This window comes from Erythrolamprus reginae, chromosome 1, assembly GCF_031021105.1.
Source record: "Erythrolamprus reginae isolate rEryReg1 chromosome 1, rEryReg1.hap1, whole genome shotgun sequence".
NCBI classification, from domain to species: Eukaryota; Metazoa; Chordata; class Lepidosauria; order Squamata; family Dipsadidae; genus Erythrolamprus; species Erythrolamprus reginae.
Window position 1 is genome coordinate 393,780,249 of NC_091950.1, and position 20,945 is coordinate 393,801,193.

At 45.6% G+C, this 20,945-nt stretch overlaps 1 protein-coding gene across 1 annotated transcript in view; it reads left to right on the forward strand.

Annotated features, from left to right (window-relative positions):
• Nucleotides 1–16,568, forward strand: part of EMILIN1 (elastin microfibril interfacer 1) — a 39,027-nt gene extending 22,459 nt beyond the window's left edge. The window contains exons 4-8 of the mRNA XM_070734964.1: nucleotides 5,005–7,002; nucleotides 9,202–9,300; nucleotides 13,057–13,074; nucleotides 14,784–14,918; nucleotides 15,311–16,568. Of these exons, the coding sequence (XP_070591065.1) occupies nucleotides 5,005–7,002; nucleotides 9,202–9,300; nucleotides 13,057–13,074; nucleotides 14,784–14,918; nucleotides 15,311–15,657 (2,597 nt within the window). The 3' untranslated portion in view covers nucleotides 15,658–16,568. The remainder of the gene's footprint in view (nucleotides 1–5,004; nucleotides 7,003–9,201; nucleotides 9,301–13,056; nucleotides 13,075–14,783; nucleotides 14,919–15,310) is intronic.
• The last annotated feature ends 4,377 nt before the right edge of the window (nucleotides 16,569–20,945 follow it).

Genomic DNA, 20,945 nt, shown 5'->3' on the forward strand with positions numbered 1-20,945 from the left:
GGTGCTCCGCCCGGCGGCGCCGCCCGGCTGTAACCTTCTGAAACAGCCGGGCACTTCTCGGCGGCCTCCGGAACCCGAACCCGAACTTTTGCCGAACTTCCCAGTTCGGGATTCGGGAGAACGGCGAGAAGCCCCCCGGCTGTTTCAGAAGGTGACAGGTGGGCGGTGGCACTTCTCGGCGGCCTCCCGAACCCGAAAAGTTTGGCAAAAGTTCGGGTTTGGGAGAACGCCGAGAAGCCCCCTGGCTGTTTCAAAAGGTGACAGCCAGGCAGCGGCGCCCAGTGGAGCGCCATTTTGTGATCTGCTGTGGGTTCGTAAGTCGAAAAAAGTTCGTAAGCAGAGGCAAAAAATTTCCGAACTCCGGGTTTGTATCTCGAAATGTTCGTATCACGGGGGGTTCGTATCACGAGGTACCACTGTATATATATATACCCACTAAAACCCTCATTGTGTATTGGACAAAATAAATAAAAATAAATAAATAAATTAATTAATTAATTAATTTTAAAAAAAAAACCAGTGCATAAACTTACTACCCACATTGCGTTGTTCCCTCCCTCGTGGAGGCAGCAGCCCATTACTGCACAAAAGAACAGCTCTGAGATGAAGAAATCCAGGGAGGCAAAGCCTAGCTATCAATGTGATCAGCACATGCAAATGTACTCATATGGAGCACAAATCATAGCATTTTGCCAGCTTCCTAAGAGACTGACTCTTTAAAGATTGCTGCTTGAAAGATTGATGATTGCTCTGAGTTTTATTTACTTGGCAATCTTGCAGCACATCTTCACAAATTTTCACTTGGTTGGCTCCCAACATCGGCAACTCCTCGCTCTGGTTTCCCTTGTCACAAACATCCTCCCAGATTTTCTCGGCCTGAATGTACACTAGCATGAATTTGATTCCTTGCATTGGGGTATTTCCCCATGTTTCTTACTCCCGGGAGAATCTCCATGAAATTTTCAGATGACATGAAGAGCAGTGGAGTTCTCCAATCTGTAACTGGGTGAAGAGACAGCATTTTAGCCAGACTCCTTTTCTCATCCTGTGACAAGCTGCACCTGTCAAATCTCTTTCAAAAAAACAATTACAATCTACCCAGAATCTTTGCAGCTGCTCGTTGTTGAAAGGAGGCTGATGGGAAGATAAATGCCAGATGTGGGAAGATTCAGCCTCTCACGAGATTATTTTAAAGAGGATTAAGGAGACGATTTTAAACAGGATTCAATAAATGCATGGAGAGAAGAGATAAGGGTTTTTCCCTTATTTAAATGCAGTGCATTTTGGAAGACCAGCCGCAAGAGGCAAGTTATAGAGCAGTGATGGCGAACCTATATGTAAGGGCAGGTGAGGCATTGCCCTGGGTCAGCTCCAGCGGGCATGCCCAGGCCGGCCAGGTGATTTTATATGTGGTACATTGCTCAACAGTAGTAACTGTGAGAGGGATCTTGGAGTCCTAGTGGACAACCATTTAAATATGAGCCAACAGTGTACAGCTGCTGCCAAAAAAGCCAACACAGTTCTAAGCTGCATTAACAGAGAGAGAGAATCAAGATCATGTTTGTGACTGACATAGGGGAAGGTTTGGTAGGGAAGGTTTGCATATTTGCCGATGACCCTAAAGTGTGCAATAGGGTTGATATTCCTGGAGGCGTCTGTAATATGGTAAATGATTTAGCTTTACTAGATAAATGGTCAAAGCAATGGAAACTGCAGTTTAATGTTTCCAAATGTAAAATAATGCACTTGGGGAAAAGGAATCCTCAATCTGAGTATTGCATTGGCAGTTCTGTGTTAGCAAAAACTTCAGTAGAGAAGGATTTAGGGGTAGTGATTTCTGAAAGTCTCAAAATGGGTGAACAGTGTAGTCAGGCGGTAGGGAAAGCAAGTAGGATGCTTGGCTGCATAGCTAGAGGTATAACAAGCAGGAAGAGGGAGATTATAATCCTGCTATATAGAGTGCTGGTGAGACCACATTTGGAAAACTGTGTTCAGTTCTGGAGACCTCACCTACAAAAAGATATTGACAAAATTGAACGGGTCCAAAGATGGGCTACAAGAATGGTGGAAGGCCTTAAGCATAAAACGTATCAGAAAAGACTTAATGAACTCAATCTGTATAGTCTGGAGGACAGAAGGAAAAGGGGGGACATGATCGAAACATTTAAATATGTTAAAGGGTTAAATAAGGTCCAGGAGGGAAGTGTTTTTAATAGGAAAGTGAACACAAGAACAAGGGGACACAATCTGAAGTTAGTTGAGGGAAAGATCAAAAGCAACATGAGAAAATATTATTTTACTGAAAGAGTAGTAGATCCTTGGAACAAACTTCCAGCAGACGTGGTTGATAAATCCACAGTAACTGAATTTAAACACGCCTGGGATAAACATATATCCATCCTAAGATAAAATACAGAAAATAGTATAAGGGCAGACTAGATGGATCATGAGATCTTTTTCTGCCGTCAGTCTTCTATGTTTCTATGTTTCTAAGTGTTAACACCACTTTATAAGGCCTTGGTAAGGCCACACTTGCAACACTGCATCCAGTTTTGTTCATCAAAATGCAAAAAGGATGTTGAGACGCTAGAAAGAGTGCAGAGAAGAGCGACAAAGATGATTAGGGGACAGGAGGCTAAAACTTATAAAGAACGGTTGCAGGAACTAGGCATGTCTAGTTTAATAAAAAGAAGGACCAGGGGAGACATGATAGCAGGGTTCCAATATCTCAGGGGTTGTTAAGCATTTGCTTAATTCACGGGCCTTGTGCTGATAGACTAGAGCAGTGATGGCAAACCTATGGCACGGTGGAGCCATATCTGAGGGCACGCGAGGCCTATGTCAGCTCCAGCGCAGATATACGCGCTTGTCAGCTGATTTTCAACCTTCTTTTCGGCTGTTTTCACTCTCTCCAGGCTTCAGGAAAGCCTCCTGAACTCTGGAAAAGAGCCCAGCAGGCCTACCTGAGCAGGGTCCAGATGCAGGGGTGGGCAATTAATTTTGCCATGGGGCCGCATGAGAATTTGGGATGGTTTTAGAGGGCCGGACTAATATAATTAACTCAGTTCTACCCAATACTGTAAAGACCCAGACCCTGGCCTGACCTAAACACCCAGACCCACTCTACAGACCCCTAATTGTTTGCTTTGCGGCAACACGGTGCAACACAGTCACTGTGCTGGAGTGTTTGCGTGGTTTCTGTGTTCGGACGCTCTTTGTAGGAGGTCGGGGTCCACTCCAGTGCGAGGATGAAAGGGCTCACCGAGTCTGCTGGGATTCCTCCGGTTCCTGCTTTTCTCATGATTCATCAGGAAAGCAGGAACCGGAGGAGTTCTGGCAGATGCAGTGAGCTCTTTCATCCTCGCACTGGAGTGGATCCTGACCTCTGCGGACCAGTCACAGACAGCGGGCGGGCCGGATGCAGCCCGCGGGCCGCCCCTTGCCCAGGTCTGGTCTAGAGGTTTCAGTGAGGCCTGGGGCACATGCAGGGGGGCAGTACTGGACATGTGCAGGGGCAGTGTGAGGGTTATGTGCGTGCATTGCCTTATGGGTGTGGACACACACGCCCACGCTATTGTGTGCATGCACCCCAGCCAAAAAAGGTTCGCCATCACTGGACCAGAGGGATATTTAGCTCAAGGTTTTCCTGCTCTCTTTCCTCGTCTGGAGTCCTCGGTGCTCTCTGAGATTGGTTAGTTGTTTGCAGATGGTTCATTATTCAACTAGGTAACACCAGTGCAAAGAAATGTGAGTTTGCTCCGTTTAGTACAGTGTTTCCCAACCTTGGCAACTTGAAGATATTTGGACTTCAACTCCCAGAATTCCCCAGCCAGCATTTGCTGGCTGGGGAATTCTGGAAGTTGAAGTCCAAATATCTTCAAGTTGCCAAGGTTGGGAAACACTGGTTTAGCAGACACAGTGAAACATCTGCACTCAAAGAGCCAAGCCCTTAAGAGAGGGCACCACTGTCCAACCCCGAACTCCATATATTCTTTTCTATTAGTGTTTCCCAATATAGGGCATCTCAAATAGAAGTGTTGGATTTAACTTCCATCATGGCTTGATCATTGGCATTATACACGAGTGATGACGAACCTTCTTTTCCTCGGGTGTCAAAAGAGCACGCACATGTGCTATTACGCATGCATGAGTGCCCATGCCCATAATTCAATGCCTGGGGAGGGCGAAAACAACTTCACCCGCCCCCCAGAGGCCCTCTGGAAGTCAGAAACGGCCTGTTTCCCAACTTCTGGTGGGCCCAGTAGGCTCGTGTTTTGCCCTCCCCAGGCTCCAAAGGATTCCCTGGAGCTGGGGGAGGGTAAAACACCCTCTCCCATCCCTCTGGAGGCTCTCTGGAAGCCAAAAACGCCTTCCCTGAGCCTCTATGCGAACAACAAATCAGCTGGCCAGCACACACATGCATATTGGAGCTGAGCTAGGGCAACAGCTCATGTGCCAGCAGATAATAAACAAATAATTCCCTCAACACTGTCAGACTTTCTACTAAATCTGTACTTCTATTCTACTAGTTTTTCTCATCCTTCCTATCACCCATTTCCTCCCATGTTGACTGTATGACTGTAACTTGTTGCTTATATCCTAAGATTTTTATTAATATTGCTTCTTCATTGCTTATTTGACCCCTATGACAATCATTAAGTGTCGTACCACATGATTCTTGACAAATGTATCTTATTCTTTTATGTACGCTGAGAGCATATGCATCAAGACAAATTCCTTGTGTGTCCAATCACAATTGGCCAATAAAATTCTATTCTATTCTATTCTATATGGCTCTGCGTGCCACCTGTGGCACCCGTGCCATAGGTTTGCCATCACTGTTATACACACTGCCCTCCAAACAAGAGGAGGGGAAGCAGGTTCAGAGAACAAGCTGCCTTAAGAGTTAAGCGAGCCACTCGGGTTTAAGTTCCCCGCTGTTTTGTCAAACTGATAAATTCAATCCAAAGTGCCCTGACTGCACTTTTCAATCTCTCCGATTAGGACACCGGGACTCGGCGAAAGTCCAACAGCTGGAAGAAAAAGTGCAGAGCCTAACCAAGCAACTGCACGACTTGCAGTCCACCATGCAGGCCAATAACGTCAAACTGACCGAAGATGTGCGCCGGGCAGTGGAGACATCTTTGAATGGCAAACAGCAGCCAGCAGATGCCGCCGCGCATCCGGAGATGAAGGAAACCCTCAATGAGATCCAGCGCCACTTGCAGCGCCTTGACAACCGCATCACCAACCATGAGAACGGGCGAGGAACAGGCGGCGGTGGTGGGGTGGACGTCCGAGGCGAGGTCCTGCGGGAAGTGGAGCTGCGCTTACAGGACTCCTGTGCCACCTGCCTGACCGGCGTGGAGGGGATGAAGCGACAGCAAACCGAGGACCGGGACCGACTGCGAGCTCTGGAGAAGTTGGTCTCCTCCCTGGACCAGCGGAACCGCGAAGCCATGAGCACCGTCCAGCAGCATGTCACCCGCCTAGCCGAGCAGCTGCCCAAGGCATGCTGCCCTCAGCTGGAGAGTCGGGTGGGCAAGCTGGAGCGTGGTTTGGAAACAGTGTCCGATTCGGTAGCAGACCTTAATGAGAATGTGGGAGGCCGGCCACAACCATCGGCCCTGCCGCAGGCACCCTGGAGTGTGGACAGGCGAATGACCGAGGTGGAGAGCCGCGTCAACACCACCCAGCGCAGCCTGTTGGAGCACTTGGAGGACTTGCAGGTCATGCTCCATGGAGCAGGCGATCGACTCGGCCGGGCCGAGACGCAGGTCGACTTCCTCTTCTCCCGCCTGAACGAGTTCCAGAACCATGTGGGCCGAGCCTTGGCCAATCTGTCGCGGGACATCGGTGGGCTGAAGGACAGCAGCCTGCAGCAGCAGGGGGCGCTGGAGCGGGTCCGTGTCTCCGTTCACGCCTGCACCCAGATCTGCACCGAGCCGGGCAACCAGGACTCTCAAATCAGCAACATCTTAAGTGACCTCGAACGGCGTGTGCTGGACAACGAGGGCCAACTGAGGTTGCTGGGCTCCAACGTCCACCAGCTTGACGTGTCGGGGAAATTGCGCAACCTGCAAGGCTTGGTGGGGGCGAACAGCGAAACCCTTGGCAAACTGGCGGGAGAAATCGGCGAGCTTGAGAACCGGGTGGTGATTTCCATGAGTGCGGGTCCGCCGGATTTAATACGTTACTCCAACCGCACCAATAAGCGCTTGGATAAATTGGAGGAAGGGGTGAAGAGGTTGGAACACCACCCCTGCAGTCAGAGCTGCTCCCAGCTATGGGGAGAAATGGTGCAGCTCCGGGAGCAGGTGGAAACCTGTCAATCAGCCTGCCGGCCAATGGGGGGAAAGCCAGAACTGGCTACGGAGCAAGGTGAGACTTCGAAACCTTTGGACGGCTTTAGCGTGATTGGCGGCAGCTCCACCATCCACCTCCAGTCGTTGCAGGGAGAGCTGTCCGAGGTGATCTTGGGCTTCAGCTCGCTCAACGAGACCCTGGCTGGGCTGCAGGCCACGGTGGAAAAGCACGAAACGGACATCCACGAACTGGGCACGACCAAGGACCGCATCATCACGGAGATCAACCGCGTGCAGCAGGAGGTGACAGAGCACGTGGGCGAGAGCGATGTGCGCTTCCAGGACCTGGGCCACGAGATCCAGCGCTTCAGCGGCACCCTACAAGTGGAGGCCTCAGACTGCCGGAGGGCCTCTGGGGGTCTGGCGGAGCGGCTGACTAAGCTGGAAGGCACCTGTGAACGGCTAGACCACGTCTCGGGGAGCTTGCGCAAGATCAAGGAAGGTCTGGACAAGCACATCTCGGCTCTGTGGGGCTGCATTCACGAAGTCAATGGGACTCTGCGCAGCCACGGAGCCATGTTGGAGAAGATCCACGGCAGCCAGCTGGGCACCATTCACCGCCACCTCAGTACTCTCAATGGCTCCCTACATACCCTGAAGGGTCAGCTGCACGACCTCACGCTACAGGACATGACAGGTACTTTTATTATTTATTTTTATTTTTATTTTTATTATTTATTTTTATTTTTATTATTATTTTTATTATTTTAATTTTAATTATTTTAATTTTTTATTATTTTTATTTTCAATTTTAATTTTAATTTTAATTTTAATTTTAGTTTTAGTTTTAGTTTTAGTTTTAATTTTAATTTTAATTTTAATTTTAATTTTAATTTTAATTTTAATTTTAATTTTAATTTTAATTTTAATTTTAATTTTAATTTTAATTTTAATTTTAATTTTAATTTTAATTTTAATTTTAATTTTAATTTTAATTTTAATTTTAATTTTAATTTTTAGATTTGTAGGCCGCCCCTCTCCGAAGACTCGGAGCGGCTTTTTAGCAGCTCCAATGGGGAAAGGGGAACTAGGAGTAGTAGCGTTTCACCTGAGGTAGGAATCAAGATTGGTGGCAGTACAGGTTGTCTCCGACTTACGACCTCAATTGAGCCCCACGTTTCTTTTAATTGATTCGACTTCTATGGAGGCCTCACCTACAAAAAGATATTCATAAAATTGAACGGGTCCAAAGACAGGCGAAAAAAATGGTGGAAGGTCTTAAGCATAAAACGTATCAGGAAAGACTTCATGAACTCAATCTGTATAGTCTGGAGGACAGAAGGGAAAGGAGGGACATAATCGAAACATTTTAATATGTTAAAGGGTTAAATAAGGTTCAGGAGGGAAGGGTTTTTAGTAGGAAAGTGAACACAAGAACAAGGGGGCACAATCTGAGATTAGTTGGGGGAAAGATCAGAAGTAACGTGAGAAAATATTATTTTACTGAAAGAGTAGTAGATGCTTGGAACAGACTTCCAGCAGACGTGGTTGGTAAATCCATAGTAACTGAATTTAAACATGCCTGGGATAAACATATATCCATCCTAAAATAAAATACAGGAAATAGTATAAGGGCAGTCTAGATACTTTTAGATACTTTTTAAATATTAGATTTGTTTATTATATACTGTTTTATTATTGTTGTGAGCCGCCTCGAGTCTATGGAGAGAGGCGGCATACAAATCTAATAAATAAATAAAATAAATAAATGGACCATGAGGACTTCTTCTTCCGCCAATCTTCTATGTTTCTATGTTTCATGTCCTGAATAGGACTCAGGGCGGCTTACAACAATAAAAACAATACAATAGTACAAAAATAAAAAAGAAATCGAATAACAACAATAAATAAAACCCCATGACCCTAAAAAACCCAATTATAACTGCCCGCCCACGAAGAAAACAATCTAACAAACATCCATACCAAACCAACATGATTCGGACACATCTGGTGTTAAAGTTCACGGCCCCCAGGCCTGTCGACAAAGCCATGTTTTAACAGCTTTCCAAAAAGCCATTAGAGTGGGAGCAGTGCAAACATCGGGGGGGTGGGGGGTGGAGTTGGTTCTATAGAGCCGGGGCAGCAGCAGAAAAGGCCCTCCCTTAGGGTTCCGCCAACCTACATTGTTTAGTCGATGGGACTCTTGCTTTTATTAAGCAAGACATTTATTAAGTGAGTTTTGCCCCATTTTACGACTTTTCCTGCCATGGTTGTTAGGTGAATCACTGCAGCTGTTGAGTTAGTTGCAGGGGGCCTTAAGTGAATCTGGTTCCCCCATTGATTTTGCTTGTCAGGAGGTTGCGAAAGGGTACTCCCCCCAGGGGGGCAGATTCCTATTACTGATGCTCAGCTTCAGTTAGCTTGCATGCCTGCGCACCCCAGCACATGCACATGAAGCTAAATCTTGCAAGGAGATGGTTGTGTGAGAGATTTGGGTGATTTTTTTTTTTTGCTTCCGTGCATGCACAGAAGCAAAACACACTAGGACGCAGGCAGCTGCACGCAAGCTAACTGAAGATGCGCACATAGGATCGCTACTGGTGTGCCGTCCTTTACCGTACTGCTAGCAACCTGCTACTGGTACCCTCCCTGACCCAGGGACCCTGAGACCGTCATAAATATGTGTTAGTTGCATCTGGATTTTGATCACGGGACTATGCAGACATTGCAATAGTCGTAAATGTGAAAAACATTCATTACTCACTTTTTTTTGTTGTACAGTAATGCCGCTATAACTTTTAAACTGACACTAAACGAACTGTTGTAAGTTGAGGACTAGCTGTACATCCTTTAACATCTTCCCTTTTGAATGACTGTCCTTTCTTCTAAATTTCAGGCCCACCAGGTCTTCCAGGCCCCATGGGAAAACAGGGCCTTCCAGGCCTGATGGGGCCTCCTGGCAAGGATGGAAAGACTGGCCTAGAGGGACCTCCAGGTGAGAAACAAAATTCATTCATTCATTCATTCATTCATTCATTCATTCATTCATTCATTCATTCATTCATTTACTTATATTTATAAACCACCCCTCTCCTGAATGACTCGGGGTGGCGTACAATAAAATCAAATTCAAAATTACCCAGATTTACATCTCCACCCCTTGTCCAGTCAGTGAAGCAGTGGAAGTGATATGCCGGTGTCTGGAGGCTGTTGGGGTCTGGATGGGTGTCAACAAGCTCAAACTCAATCCAGACAAGACGGAGTGGCTGTGGGTTTTGCCTCCCAAGGACAACCCCATCTGTCCGTCCGTTACCCTGGGGAGGGGAATCATTAACCCCCTCAGAGAGGGTCCGCAACTTGGGCGTCCTCCTCGATCCACAGCTCACATTAGAGAAACATATTTCAGCTGTGGCGAGGGGGGCGTTTGCCCAGGTTCACCTGGTGCAGCACTTGCAGCCCTATCTGGATCGGGAGTCACTGCTCTCAGTCACTCATGCCCTCATCAACTCGAGGCTCGACTACTGTAACACTCTCTACATGGGGCTGCCTTTGAAAAGTGTTCGGAAACTTCAGATCGTGCAGAATGCAGCTGCGAGAGCTATCACGGGCCTTCCTAAATATGCCCATGTCACACCAACACTCCGCAGTCTGCATTGGTTGCCGATCGGTTTCCGGTCACAATTCAAAGTGTTGGTTATGACCTATAAAGCCCTTCATGGCATCGGACCAGAATACCTCCAGGACCGTCTTCTGCCGCACGAATCCCAGCGACCAGTTAGGTCCCACAGAGTTGGCCTTCTCCGGGTCCCGTTGACTAAACAATGTCATTTGGCGGGGCCCAGGGGAAGAGCCTTCTCTGTGGCGACCCCGACCCTCTGGAACCAACTCCCCCCAGATATCCGAGTTGCCCCCACCCTCCTTGCCTTTGGTAAGCTCCTTAAAACCCACCTTTGTCGTCAGGCATGGGGGAATTGAGATATTCCCTTCCCCCTAGGGTTATAAAATTTATGCATGGTATGTCTGTATGTATGATTGGTTTCTTAAATTGGGGTTTTTTACATTAATTTTAATATTAGATTTGTTCATATTGTCTTTTTACTGTTGTTAGCCGCCCCGAGTCTACGGAGAGGGGTGGCATACAAATCAAATCAAATCAAATCAAATCAAATCAAATCAAATCAAATCAATAAATAAATAAACAAACAAACCAACCAACCAACCAATCTTAAACCTCAATATTAAAAAATATATATTCATCCATCTATCATTCAAACAATGATAGTTGTTTGGTCGGAGCAGAATGTTGTCACTCAAAGGCCTCAGGCCTGCTGGCACAGCCATGTTTTTAAAGCCTGTCGGAAGGCCAGGAGGTTGGGGGTGGTGCAGAGCCACTACAGAGAAGACCCTTTTCCATGGTCCCGCCAGTTGGCATTATTGGCTGACAGAATGCAGAGAAGGCCAACTCTGCGTGACCTGATCAATCACTGGGACATATGAGGCAGAAGACAGTCCCATAAATAATCTGGGATTAAGATTGTAAATTTGTATAATGATATTGAAAAAGTTTATATGAAAGTTTTCCAGGTGACAAAAGTAAAGGAGGCAGCATATGGTTGGATGATAAATACTGAATCTAAATGTGAATTCACTGTATTGTATTGAAGATTGAAGGTATATGATATTGCACTGTTTAAAAGTGGAGAAAAATAAAAAAAAACTTTTACTCCCCATAAATAATAATAATATAGGTGATAATAAAATTACTCTTGGTGTTGTAGCCGGCACCTTTAATAACACAATGCTCCCAAGAAAATCAATTTTACTGCTTAGTAAATGCTGTATCTCTTCAAACTCTCATTCCCTTTCATTCCATAGTCATCCTTGCCAAATATATTAGTAATAAGAGTTTCCCCAATTCAAGATTTTCAGAAAGAAAAAAGCAGTCTAGTTCTTGGATTAAACAGATGTTCTTACAAGGAAATTGAGATTGGAGATTTTTTTTTATAAGGCTTAAAAAACCCCCAAGGAAGGTCTAAATTAGGATGATAATAGAAAGAATAGCACCAAAGTACTCTTGTGGGTATCCTGTATGTGGAAATGACAATTGCCAAACTTTCAATTATGAATGCAGTCTTGATGCATCTAAGGGCAAGTTTTCCTCATTTGAGCTGTAGTGTTAACTTCTAACACTGTATAGTAAGTGCAAAGACAATCCAATAATAAGTGCAAGACACTAGTGATGGGCGAACCCAACGGTGTTCAGGTTTGGCAAGTTCGGCCGAATTTTACGCAAAATTCAGCTGAACCCGAACCAAATGGGGAATCCCTCCCACGAAGAGATTCTGGGGGCGGAGCTTTGACATCACCAGCGGGTTGCTAAGGACGCCAAGGTGATCACTTCCTAGATTCCATGGAATCCAGGAAGTGATCACCTTGGCGTCCTTAGCAACCCGCTGGTGACGTCAAAGCTCCGAATGCCTAACACGACCCCGAACTTTGCCCGAACTTTGGAAAAATTTCGGGTTCGGGTTCGGCATACCGAACATCGCAAAATTCAGTACGGACCCGAATTGTGTGGGTTCAGTTTGCCCATCACTACAAGACACTATAGCTCAGTGATGATGAACCTTTTTTGGATCAGGTATCAAAAGGGTGCACATGCTTGCGATAGTGTGCGCATGTGTGCCCACACCTATAATAGGTGCCCACACCTATTGCCCTGTGTATGCGCACAACACCTCAGTCCGCTGCCTCCACGCATGTGCACAGGCCTCCCTGAAGCCTCCGGATTTCTAGGGCGTTTCATTCACCTCAGGGTACAGGAAAGCCTCCTGAAGCCTGGGGATGGCAAAAATTGGCTCAATGAGCCAATTGGAAGTTTGGAAACAAAAGGAAGTGGAGCTGCCTTACTAATTACCTTTGGATAGTTGCAACCAGGCCTCGCACACATCAGCCCATTTCTTCTGCAGCCAGGAAGGTTTGCCTGAAGCAACCTGGAGCTCTGTTATCAGCTGTTGAGGCCTTTCCTAAGGGTCTTTCCTGAAGGCCTCTTTAGCCGATAACAGAGCTCCGGATCGAACCAGAGCTCTATTATCACAGGCCTTCAAGGCCAAGATGTGAGAGGCCTGGCTGCAACTGTCCTAAGCAGAAGTTCCTGAAGACCTATGACAGTGAAAAAGAGACTGGGGGTAAGCAAATAATAATAATAATAATAATAATAATAATAATAATAATAATAATAATAATAATAGTAGTAGTAGTAGTAGTAGCAGTAGTAATAGTAATATATAATAATAATAATAATAATAATAATAATAATAATAATAATAATAATAATAATAATAATAATAATATATTAGAATAATAATATATTAGAATAATAATTTAGATTTGTATGCCGCCTCTCTCCGAGGACTCAGGGCAGCTTACAACATAGCAATAATACAATACAAATACAATATTAAAAAGTTAAAAAACTAATTTAAAACTACATTGTCATAGCAATCATCAACTACATAGTCATACACAGGTGAACTTCCGGTTGGTCCATTGGCCCGTTTTTGCTGTGGGGAGAGCGAAAATGGCCGAAAACAGGCAAAAAATCAGCTGGTTAGTACCGTCTCAGGTGCCGTCAGATATGGCTCCACATGCTACCTGTGGCATGTGTGCCATAGATTCGCCATCAGTGCTATAGCTTATCTCACCTCATCGGTATACCTGTATTCATGTGACTCCCTTTTTTTTTTTGCAGGTTTCCCTGGAAAAGAAGGTAATAAAGGCCAGATAACAAGAAAAGTTGGAAGAAAAGTTTTTTCTATTCTTGGAGGAAACTGAAGGCTTAACCCCAAGAAATTGGAACTACTAAGTCCTGTGTTCTAATTAGTTTAGAATTGGTAGCAAAAATGCTCTAAAGTCTCTACCAGAATAGCAATAGCATTTAGCATTTAGATCTACGTACTGCTTCATGGTGCTTTTACAGCCCTCTCTGAGGGGTTTACAGAATCAGCATATTTCCCCCACAACCCACCTCAGAAGGATGGAAGGCTAAGTCAACCTTGAGCCAGTGGTGAGATTTGAACTGCTGAAGTACAGCTAGCAGTTAGCTGAAGTAGCCTACTGTGCTGCACTCAAATCACTGCACCACCCCAGCTCGAAAAAGGGGTTTAGTGTTAATAATAATAATAATAATAATAATAATAATAATAATAATACTGTAATAATAATAATAATAATAATAATTATTATTATTATTATTATTTATTAGATTTGTATGCCGCCCCTCTCCGAATCAAGTTAAACTTGGTTGGTAGGGGGATGGCTAGTTAGTAAAGCATACCAGCGCTATGATAAATGGAACTCTCCTTTTCAGAAAGTCTATTTCACCTCCCCTGTTTCTCTAATGTTACAGGGAGGGGGTGGGCTGCTGCCCGGACCGGGGGGGGGGGAGGCAATGGGGTAATGAAAATGGAGCTCAACCCCAGAGCACCCAATTTGCACTGAAAGATGTTGAAAGAAAATGCATGTCGTCCTGCATAAGCCACGCCACAGTGTGGTATTAAAAAGTTGGTAACCCTTCACTGGTTACGGGAAAGGGAACAGGGGTGGAATTCAAAAATGTAAGCAACTGGTTCTCTGCCCAGTTACTGGGTGGGTGTGGTTATGGCAGGTGTGGTCTGCTTGACCTCCTGCACCACAGGTGGGGAGCATTTTCACCCTCCCCAGGCTCTGTAAATTCTCTTCGAGCCTCTGGGAAGTTGAAAATGTACTCTCCGGGCTCCAGAAACCCTCTGGAGACTGGAAACAGGCCCATTTCCAGACTTCCAGGACTTCTGGGAGGCCCAGTTTTTTGCCTTCTCCAGGTTCCGGAGGCTTTCCTCGAGCCTCTGGGTGGGTGAAAATGTCCTCCCTGGATTCCAGAGGCCCTCCGGAGCCTGGAAACGAGCCTGTTTCCAGACTTCCGGAACTTCTGGGTGGCCTGTTTTTCACCCTCCCAAATCCTCCTTGTGCAGGCCCTGCATTTATCTGGGATCCAAAACGTGCTGCGTGGAGACTCCTGGAAGGGGCAGGGCAGGATGCACCGTGCCAGCTGGTCCTTGCAACTACCGGTTCAGCGAACCAGATGTAAAATTAGCATCCGGTTCGCTGAACTGGTCCAAACCAGCTGAACCCCACCCCTGGGTAGGGGTAATGGAGTAATGAAGGAAAACAGGATAATATTTACAGGCTGTTGCTTGGATTATAGATGCTGGGGGAGACCAGTTTCGATTGCCATGCTTCCTATAAATGGACCAATGTGACTAAATAGTAGAGTATAAAGGCAGACTAGATGGACCATGAGGTCTTTTTCTGCTGTCAATCTTCTATGATTCTATGTTTCTATGTTTCTAAATTGAAAATTTAGGTAGATTAGGATAGGGTAGGGGGAGAAAGCAAGCAAGTAGTAGATGGTGATTCTTTCTCCTCCCAATTCTCTTGCAGGACCACCAGGTCCACCTGGAAGAATGCCCAAAGTCTCCTTCTCAGCAGCTCGGACAACCTGGCGTGCTAATCCTGGCACCATTATCTTTGACAAGGTGCTGCTGAACGATGGCAATTTCTATGACCCAAAGACAGGTTAGTGAATGTAAGGTGAAAAGAATGGATAGGATGGGGATGGTTGTCATAATAGCATGAAGGAGTCTGCAGCTGGTGCTTTGGAGAATAGGTTGACTTCTTTGTGGCAAGCCCTGAGATACTGGAACACTGCTATCATGTCTCTCCTGGTCCTTCTTTTCATTAAACTAGACATACCCAGTTCCTGCAACCGTTCTTCATATGTTTTAGCCTCCAGTCCCCTAATCATCTTTGTCCCTCTTCTCTGCACTCTTCCTAGAGTCTCAACATCCTTTTTGCATTGTGGTGACCAAAACTCAATGCAGTATTCCAAGCGTGGCCTTACCAAAGCCTTATAAAGCGGTATCATCACTTCACATGATCTTGATTCTTCTGTCCTTTTCTCCCTTCAGGAATTTTCACAGCTCCTGTTTCTGGTCGTTATCTGGTCAGCGTGATTTTGACTGGGCACAGAGGTGAGAAGATTGAGGCGGTGCTCTCACTTTCCAACAAGGCCATTGCCCGCAGCGACTCAGCTGGATATCAGCCGGAAGGATTGGAAAACAAACCGGTGGCTGAGAGCCAACCAACTGCTGGTGCTTTGGCAGTCTTCACTCTCATTGTCCCCATGGAGTCTGATGAGACCCTCTGTGTGGATCTCGTGTCTGGCCGGCTAGCCCACTCGCCAGACGAACCCCTGACAGTTTTCAGTGCGGCCTTGCTCTATGAGGACGATTTGGGGGTCCCTCAATGGGGGTAGGGGGCAACCCAAAGCAGCCCACAGCCCAACAGGAAAAAGGGATACCAGGGAACCCCAACTTGCACCCCAATAACGCCTCCGTTCTTCCCTTCTAGGGTGGGGTCACCCAGTGACAATCAGGATGGTAGAGGTATAGTAAATGATTAAGACAGAGGTCTTCAAACTTGGCAACTTTAAGACTTAATAATAATAATAACAGAGTTGGAAGGGACCTTGGAGGTCTTCTAATCCAACCCCCTGCTTGGGAAGGAAACCCTACACTACTTCAGACAGATGGTTGTCCAACATCTGCTTAAAAACCTCCAGTGTTGAAGCATTCATAACTTCTGGAAGTAAATTGTTCCACTGATCAGCTGTTGTGGACTTGTGGACTTCAACTCCCAGAATTCTCCAGCCAGCTATGGATGGGAGTTGAAGTCCACAAGTTTTAAAGTTGCCAAATTTGGAGACCCCTGGATTAAGGTGTTGGACTAGGACTAGGGAGAAGCAGGGTCAAGATTTCTCGTAGCCATGGAAATTCACGAGGTGACTTGGGCCTCCTCTCCTTCAGGCCAATCTACTTCACAGGGTTGCTTTTGTGGGGATAAAACCACAGGAGTTCTCCATGGAGGCTGCCTTGAACTTTGGTGGAAAGACAAGGTATAAATCTAATAAATAAACTGGCCATTTTGGCCACCCCAGGGTTGAAGCTGCCAGCTGAGTTCCTGAGAACTTAAGTAGTCTCAAGCAAACTTTTTGCCGGCACTTCCTATTTCCCTCCTGCCAGCTCTAAGGCATGAACCATGGGGAGATCCTCCTTCTCTCAAGCCCTGTTGGCTACTCTCTAGGTGTATCAGCACCCTCTGCATTGTCTAGGGCAGTGTTTCCCAACCTTGGCAACTTGAAGAGATCTGGACTTCAACTCCCAGAATTCCCCAGCCAGCGAATGCTGGCTGGGGAATTCTGGGAGTTGAAGTCCAGACCTCTTCAAGTTGCCAAGGTTGGGAAACACTGGTCTAGGGCCCAGGATTTGAAAAAAACCTGCCTAGACCAGGAAAACACATTGTCTAGGACAGTGCTGGCAAACCTATGACATGCATGTCAAAGCTGACACATGGCAGCATTTTGAGTAACACATCAGGGTTTATGCCAATACTCAATAACTATTCTCAAAAGCATGCCCCATTCTCCTGCAATTTTCAGAGATTGGGGAGGCTAGGCAAGACCAAAGGGTGCTTTCGTACAGCCTCTGGACCCTCCAGAGGTCAAGCAAGAGGGTCATACCCTTACACAGCTTCCTAAGCCTCTGAAAATCATGCAAGAACGGGGTGTGTTTTTGTGCGGTTCCTGGAGGCTTTGAAAGCCATGGAAGAACATTCTCCAAAGCCACTTTAAAGCCTCATTCAGCTGGGCTGCAAGAGTCGGTTAACAGAAGGAGAACATCCCCTAAAGTTAAGTGACACATAGCAGATCCTGGGGAAAGTTGTGCCATGGGGAGGGGGGGCAATTCTGCCGTAGCTTGAAGCTCTTGTGCCTTGGGAAGTGCACAAGGTAGACTTTATTAGTGGCAGTGGTGCAATGAAGGCCTGCTACTGGAATGGTAAGGCGCTCCGTTCCGATAGCGATTTTTGGGATGCGGGCGCAGCTGTGCGCCCCTGCCACGTTTCTATGCACCCCTGCGTGAGATTTCCCTTCTGCGCATGCGGGATCAAACAAAATCTTTTGTGAAGACGCTTGCGCAAGCGAGATTTCAGTTATTTTTACCATTTTCTTGCTTCTGCACATGCGCGGAAGCAAAAATATCGAGATTTTGGCAATTTTCATCGATTATTTTGCTTCTGCGCAAGCACGGAAGCACAAATATCGGCGAAAAATGCCAAAATCTCAATTGCACAAGTGTCTTCACCCAGGATTGCTGCGCATGCGCAGAAGCGAAATCTCGCGCTGATGGGCGCGCACACACCCGCGACAGCATCAGAGGGTACACTGGTAGTGCTGAAGACAACAGGCCTTCACTGCAGTGATGGCCCTAGGGATGACGTTGAGGCCTGCGCTAATGTTCAGGGTGGCCTAGATGGGGGTAGGGAATTATTTCTTGTGCATGTGTGTGAGAGAGAGAGAGGGAGAGGGAGACAAAGAGAAAGAGAGAGAGGTCAGCAGTTAGGCATTTTCTGAACTTTTGACATGTCGAGCCAAAAGGTTCGCCATCACTGGTCTAGGAACTACCCCTTCCTTACCTGCCGCGGAGTGGAGGGAGGAATCTTTTTTTGTTATTTATCTGTGTCTGTCATTCCCTAGAGAAAATGCCCACTGCTCCTCTCTCTGAGCATCGCCAACTGACTCCCTGCTTTGCCCACATTTTCTCACAACCTGAACTGTCTCATCTAACCATGCCCACTGCCAAGCTGCCAAAAAACCAGACTGTCTACTTGCTGTAGATGTAAGAGCCCTGGATTTCCACACCATGAAGCCACTAATTTCTACAACGAGCGAGGAGAAAAGATCTTTTGCAGCCAACGTTATAAGCAGGGAAAGGTGGTAGATGAATGGAAGAACTCCCACCTCTCTCTCTGTTTCATCCCTTATGTATATGCTGTATAATGGCTAAGCTCAGCTAATGATATAATTATTGAATAAAGATTTTTTTTTTTTAAAGGATGCACCTTTCTTTTCTTTTGTGTGGTGTGTGGCAAATTAAATCATGTAAGAAAGTTAAAGGAAGATTGTCAGAGTTATTTTGAATTTGCGTTGGAATCGTGGTGGATACCAGGTACAAGGTAGTTTTCTCAGTAAGGATACAACAGCAGGAGTTCGTCCTTCAGAAGGCTCTTTTACTTCTTCAGTAGTACCAAAAAGTAACTACTCTACACTATGACAGAACAAGCCACCAACTAACCAATTACTATTAGACCATACTATACTAAACCACTAAACCAAACCAGACCACACCCACACAAAAGGTGTATTACATTATATATATGTACTGACCAATCAGATCATAGAGCAGATTGCATCATTCTGCTGAAGCACCATGACTCAGCATTCACTTTACTTCTACTGTACAGTGGTCCCTCGATTTTCACGGGTTCGAACTTCGCCAAACTGCTATACCACGGTTTTTCAAAAATATTAATTAAAAAATACTTTGCTGTTTTTTCCCCTATACCATGGTTTTTCCCACCCAATGACGTCATACGTCATCGCCAAACTTTCGTCCACCTTTAATAAATATTTTTTAATAAACTTTAATAAATAAACATGGTGAGTAATAATCTAACTGGTTGCTAAGGGAATGAGAAATTGCACTTTAGGGGTTTAAAATGTTAAGGGAAGGCTTGTGATACTGTTCATAGCCAAAAATAGTGTATTTACTTCCGCATCTCTACTTAGCGGAAATTCGACTTTCGCAGGCGGTCTCGGAACGCATCCCCCCGCGAAAATCGAGGGAACACTGTACAGTACTTGTAATATTACTTCAGGTTTATACCCTGACAAAGATTACTGTCCATTCTTCCCTTGGGGTGGCATCTGCAGACAGACTGGGGGGAAGAGTTAAGAGGGGGCTGAGTTTAGAGTCTTTGCACTGCAGAAAGGAACATCGGCCTTGTTATGTAGTGAGGTAGGGGATAAATTTGCATGTCACTCACTGATTGGGCCAGTTGCAAGCGGGAGTTTTGAATGGCTGTCAGAAGCCGGCAGCCTCCAAAGCAAGCCCTTAAAAGCAGTCTGCCTGGAGCCTGCTGGCATTCTGCATTCGATACAGCTGAGATACTATAAAGCCTTTATTGTGTCTCCGATCTCCTTGTTATAGGAATCTAAAAGGCCTGACCTACCTCTGAATCCCTGAAGGTTTAACGGACTTTCCCCAAGGGAATGTGCTCAATCTAGTGAGATATTTTTTTTTTGCAACAAGTGACTTAACAATAAAGCTACTGCTTGAGACAATTCACGAGTGGTTCTGGATGCTAGCACTTGACATTCCCTAATGAAACTGTCTCCGATGAGTAACCAACCAAATTATGAAATACTTGATCTCCCAAGGTGGGAGTCCTAAGGACCTCATAAGTGATCTCCTGGGGATAAGAGGGAAAGGCAGAGTAAAGTTTTAGAATAAGAGTAAGTAAAACACTGCATTTTTTGGAGTATGACAGTCCTTTTTCCTCCCTAAAAGAGGCTGAAAATTCAGGTGCATCTTATACTCTGAATGTAGCTTTTTTAAAAGCTTTTTTTAATCCCAGCCCTAACTAGATGCTAACAATCTTCACAGCTCTTACCTTGCTAGTTCTTTCATTGTTACTCTTTGCGAAGAATGTTTTCCAAGCCCTAAGTCTTTGCAGGGGTTTTTTCATTGCTCTACTTGCTCCGAATGTTTCTTTCCAGCTCTAACCAGGTGCTAATGATTTTCCCAGCTCTTACTGGCTTGCAAGCTCTTTCATTGTTACTCTCTCTGAATAATATTTTTTTAAAAGATTTGACCAGAATATAAAATAATGTGCTGAAGCTGACCAGACTAAGGTTGCTAGCCAGATGAATATCTGGTAAGCAGATTATTTTCCCTATTTTCCTCTCCAAAACGAAGGTGCATCTTATACTCTGAAAAATACGGTAGTTCAGCCAACCTGCCTGGGTTGTGTAAGGCAGGAAAGATGTTGGCTGTCTTTAGTAATGAATGTGTGCAAATACAAACATGCATAGAATCTATTGATACAATTTTGGGCATGGGGCCAAACAGGAGAAGATGTATGTTGTATGAGTCAGATGGTCATTTAGAAGAAAGATTAATATTCTCAATCAAGAAGATTCCAATTGACTAAGAGAACTCCAGACTGTCTAAGCAAGCAGACTGGTCTCAAATTAGAACTTTAACAATCTAGCTGTGCGGATTATTTTTTGTCAGCCTAAGTAAACTGACAATAGCTGAGCAAAAGCATATACAGTGATACCTCATCTTACGAACCGCCTCTTCTAACGAACTTTTCGAGATACGAACCCGGTGTTTAAGATTTTTTTTGCCTCTTCTTCCGAACTATTTTCACCTTACGAACCCAAGCCGCTGCTGCTGAGATGAAGGAGTTTCTTTTTTCCCCCTTTTTTGAAGAAAGAAAAGGGAGGGGCGGCTTGGAGGGGGAAAGAGTTTGCATTTTAAAAAGTAGGAGAACAGTGTGCTTGCACAGGCACTGAAAGGGTGCCTTTTGAAGAAAGAAAAGGGAGGGGCATCCCCCTTGCCTTTCTTCCTTCCCACTCACCCTTTAGCCTAGCTTTGCTTCTTCCACCCCGCCCCCCTTTAGCTGCTCCTCCCCTGCCCTCTG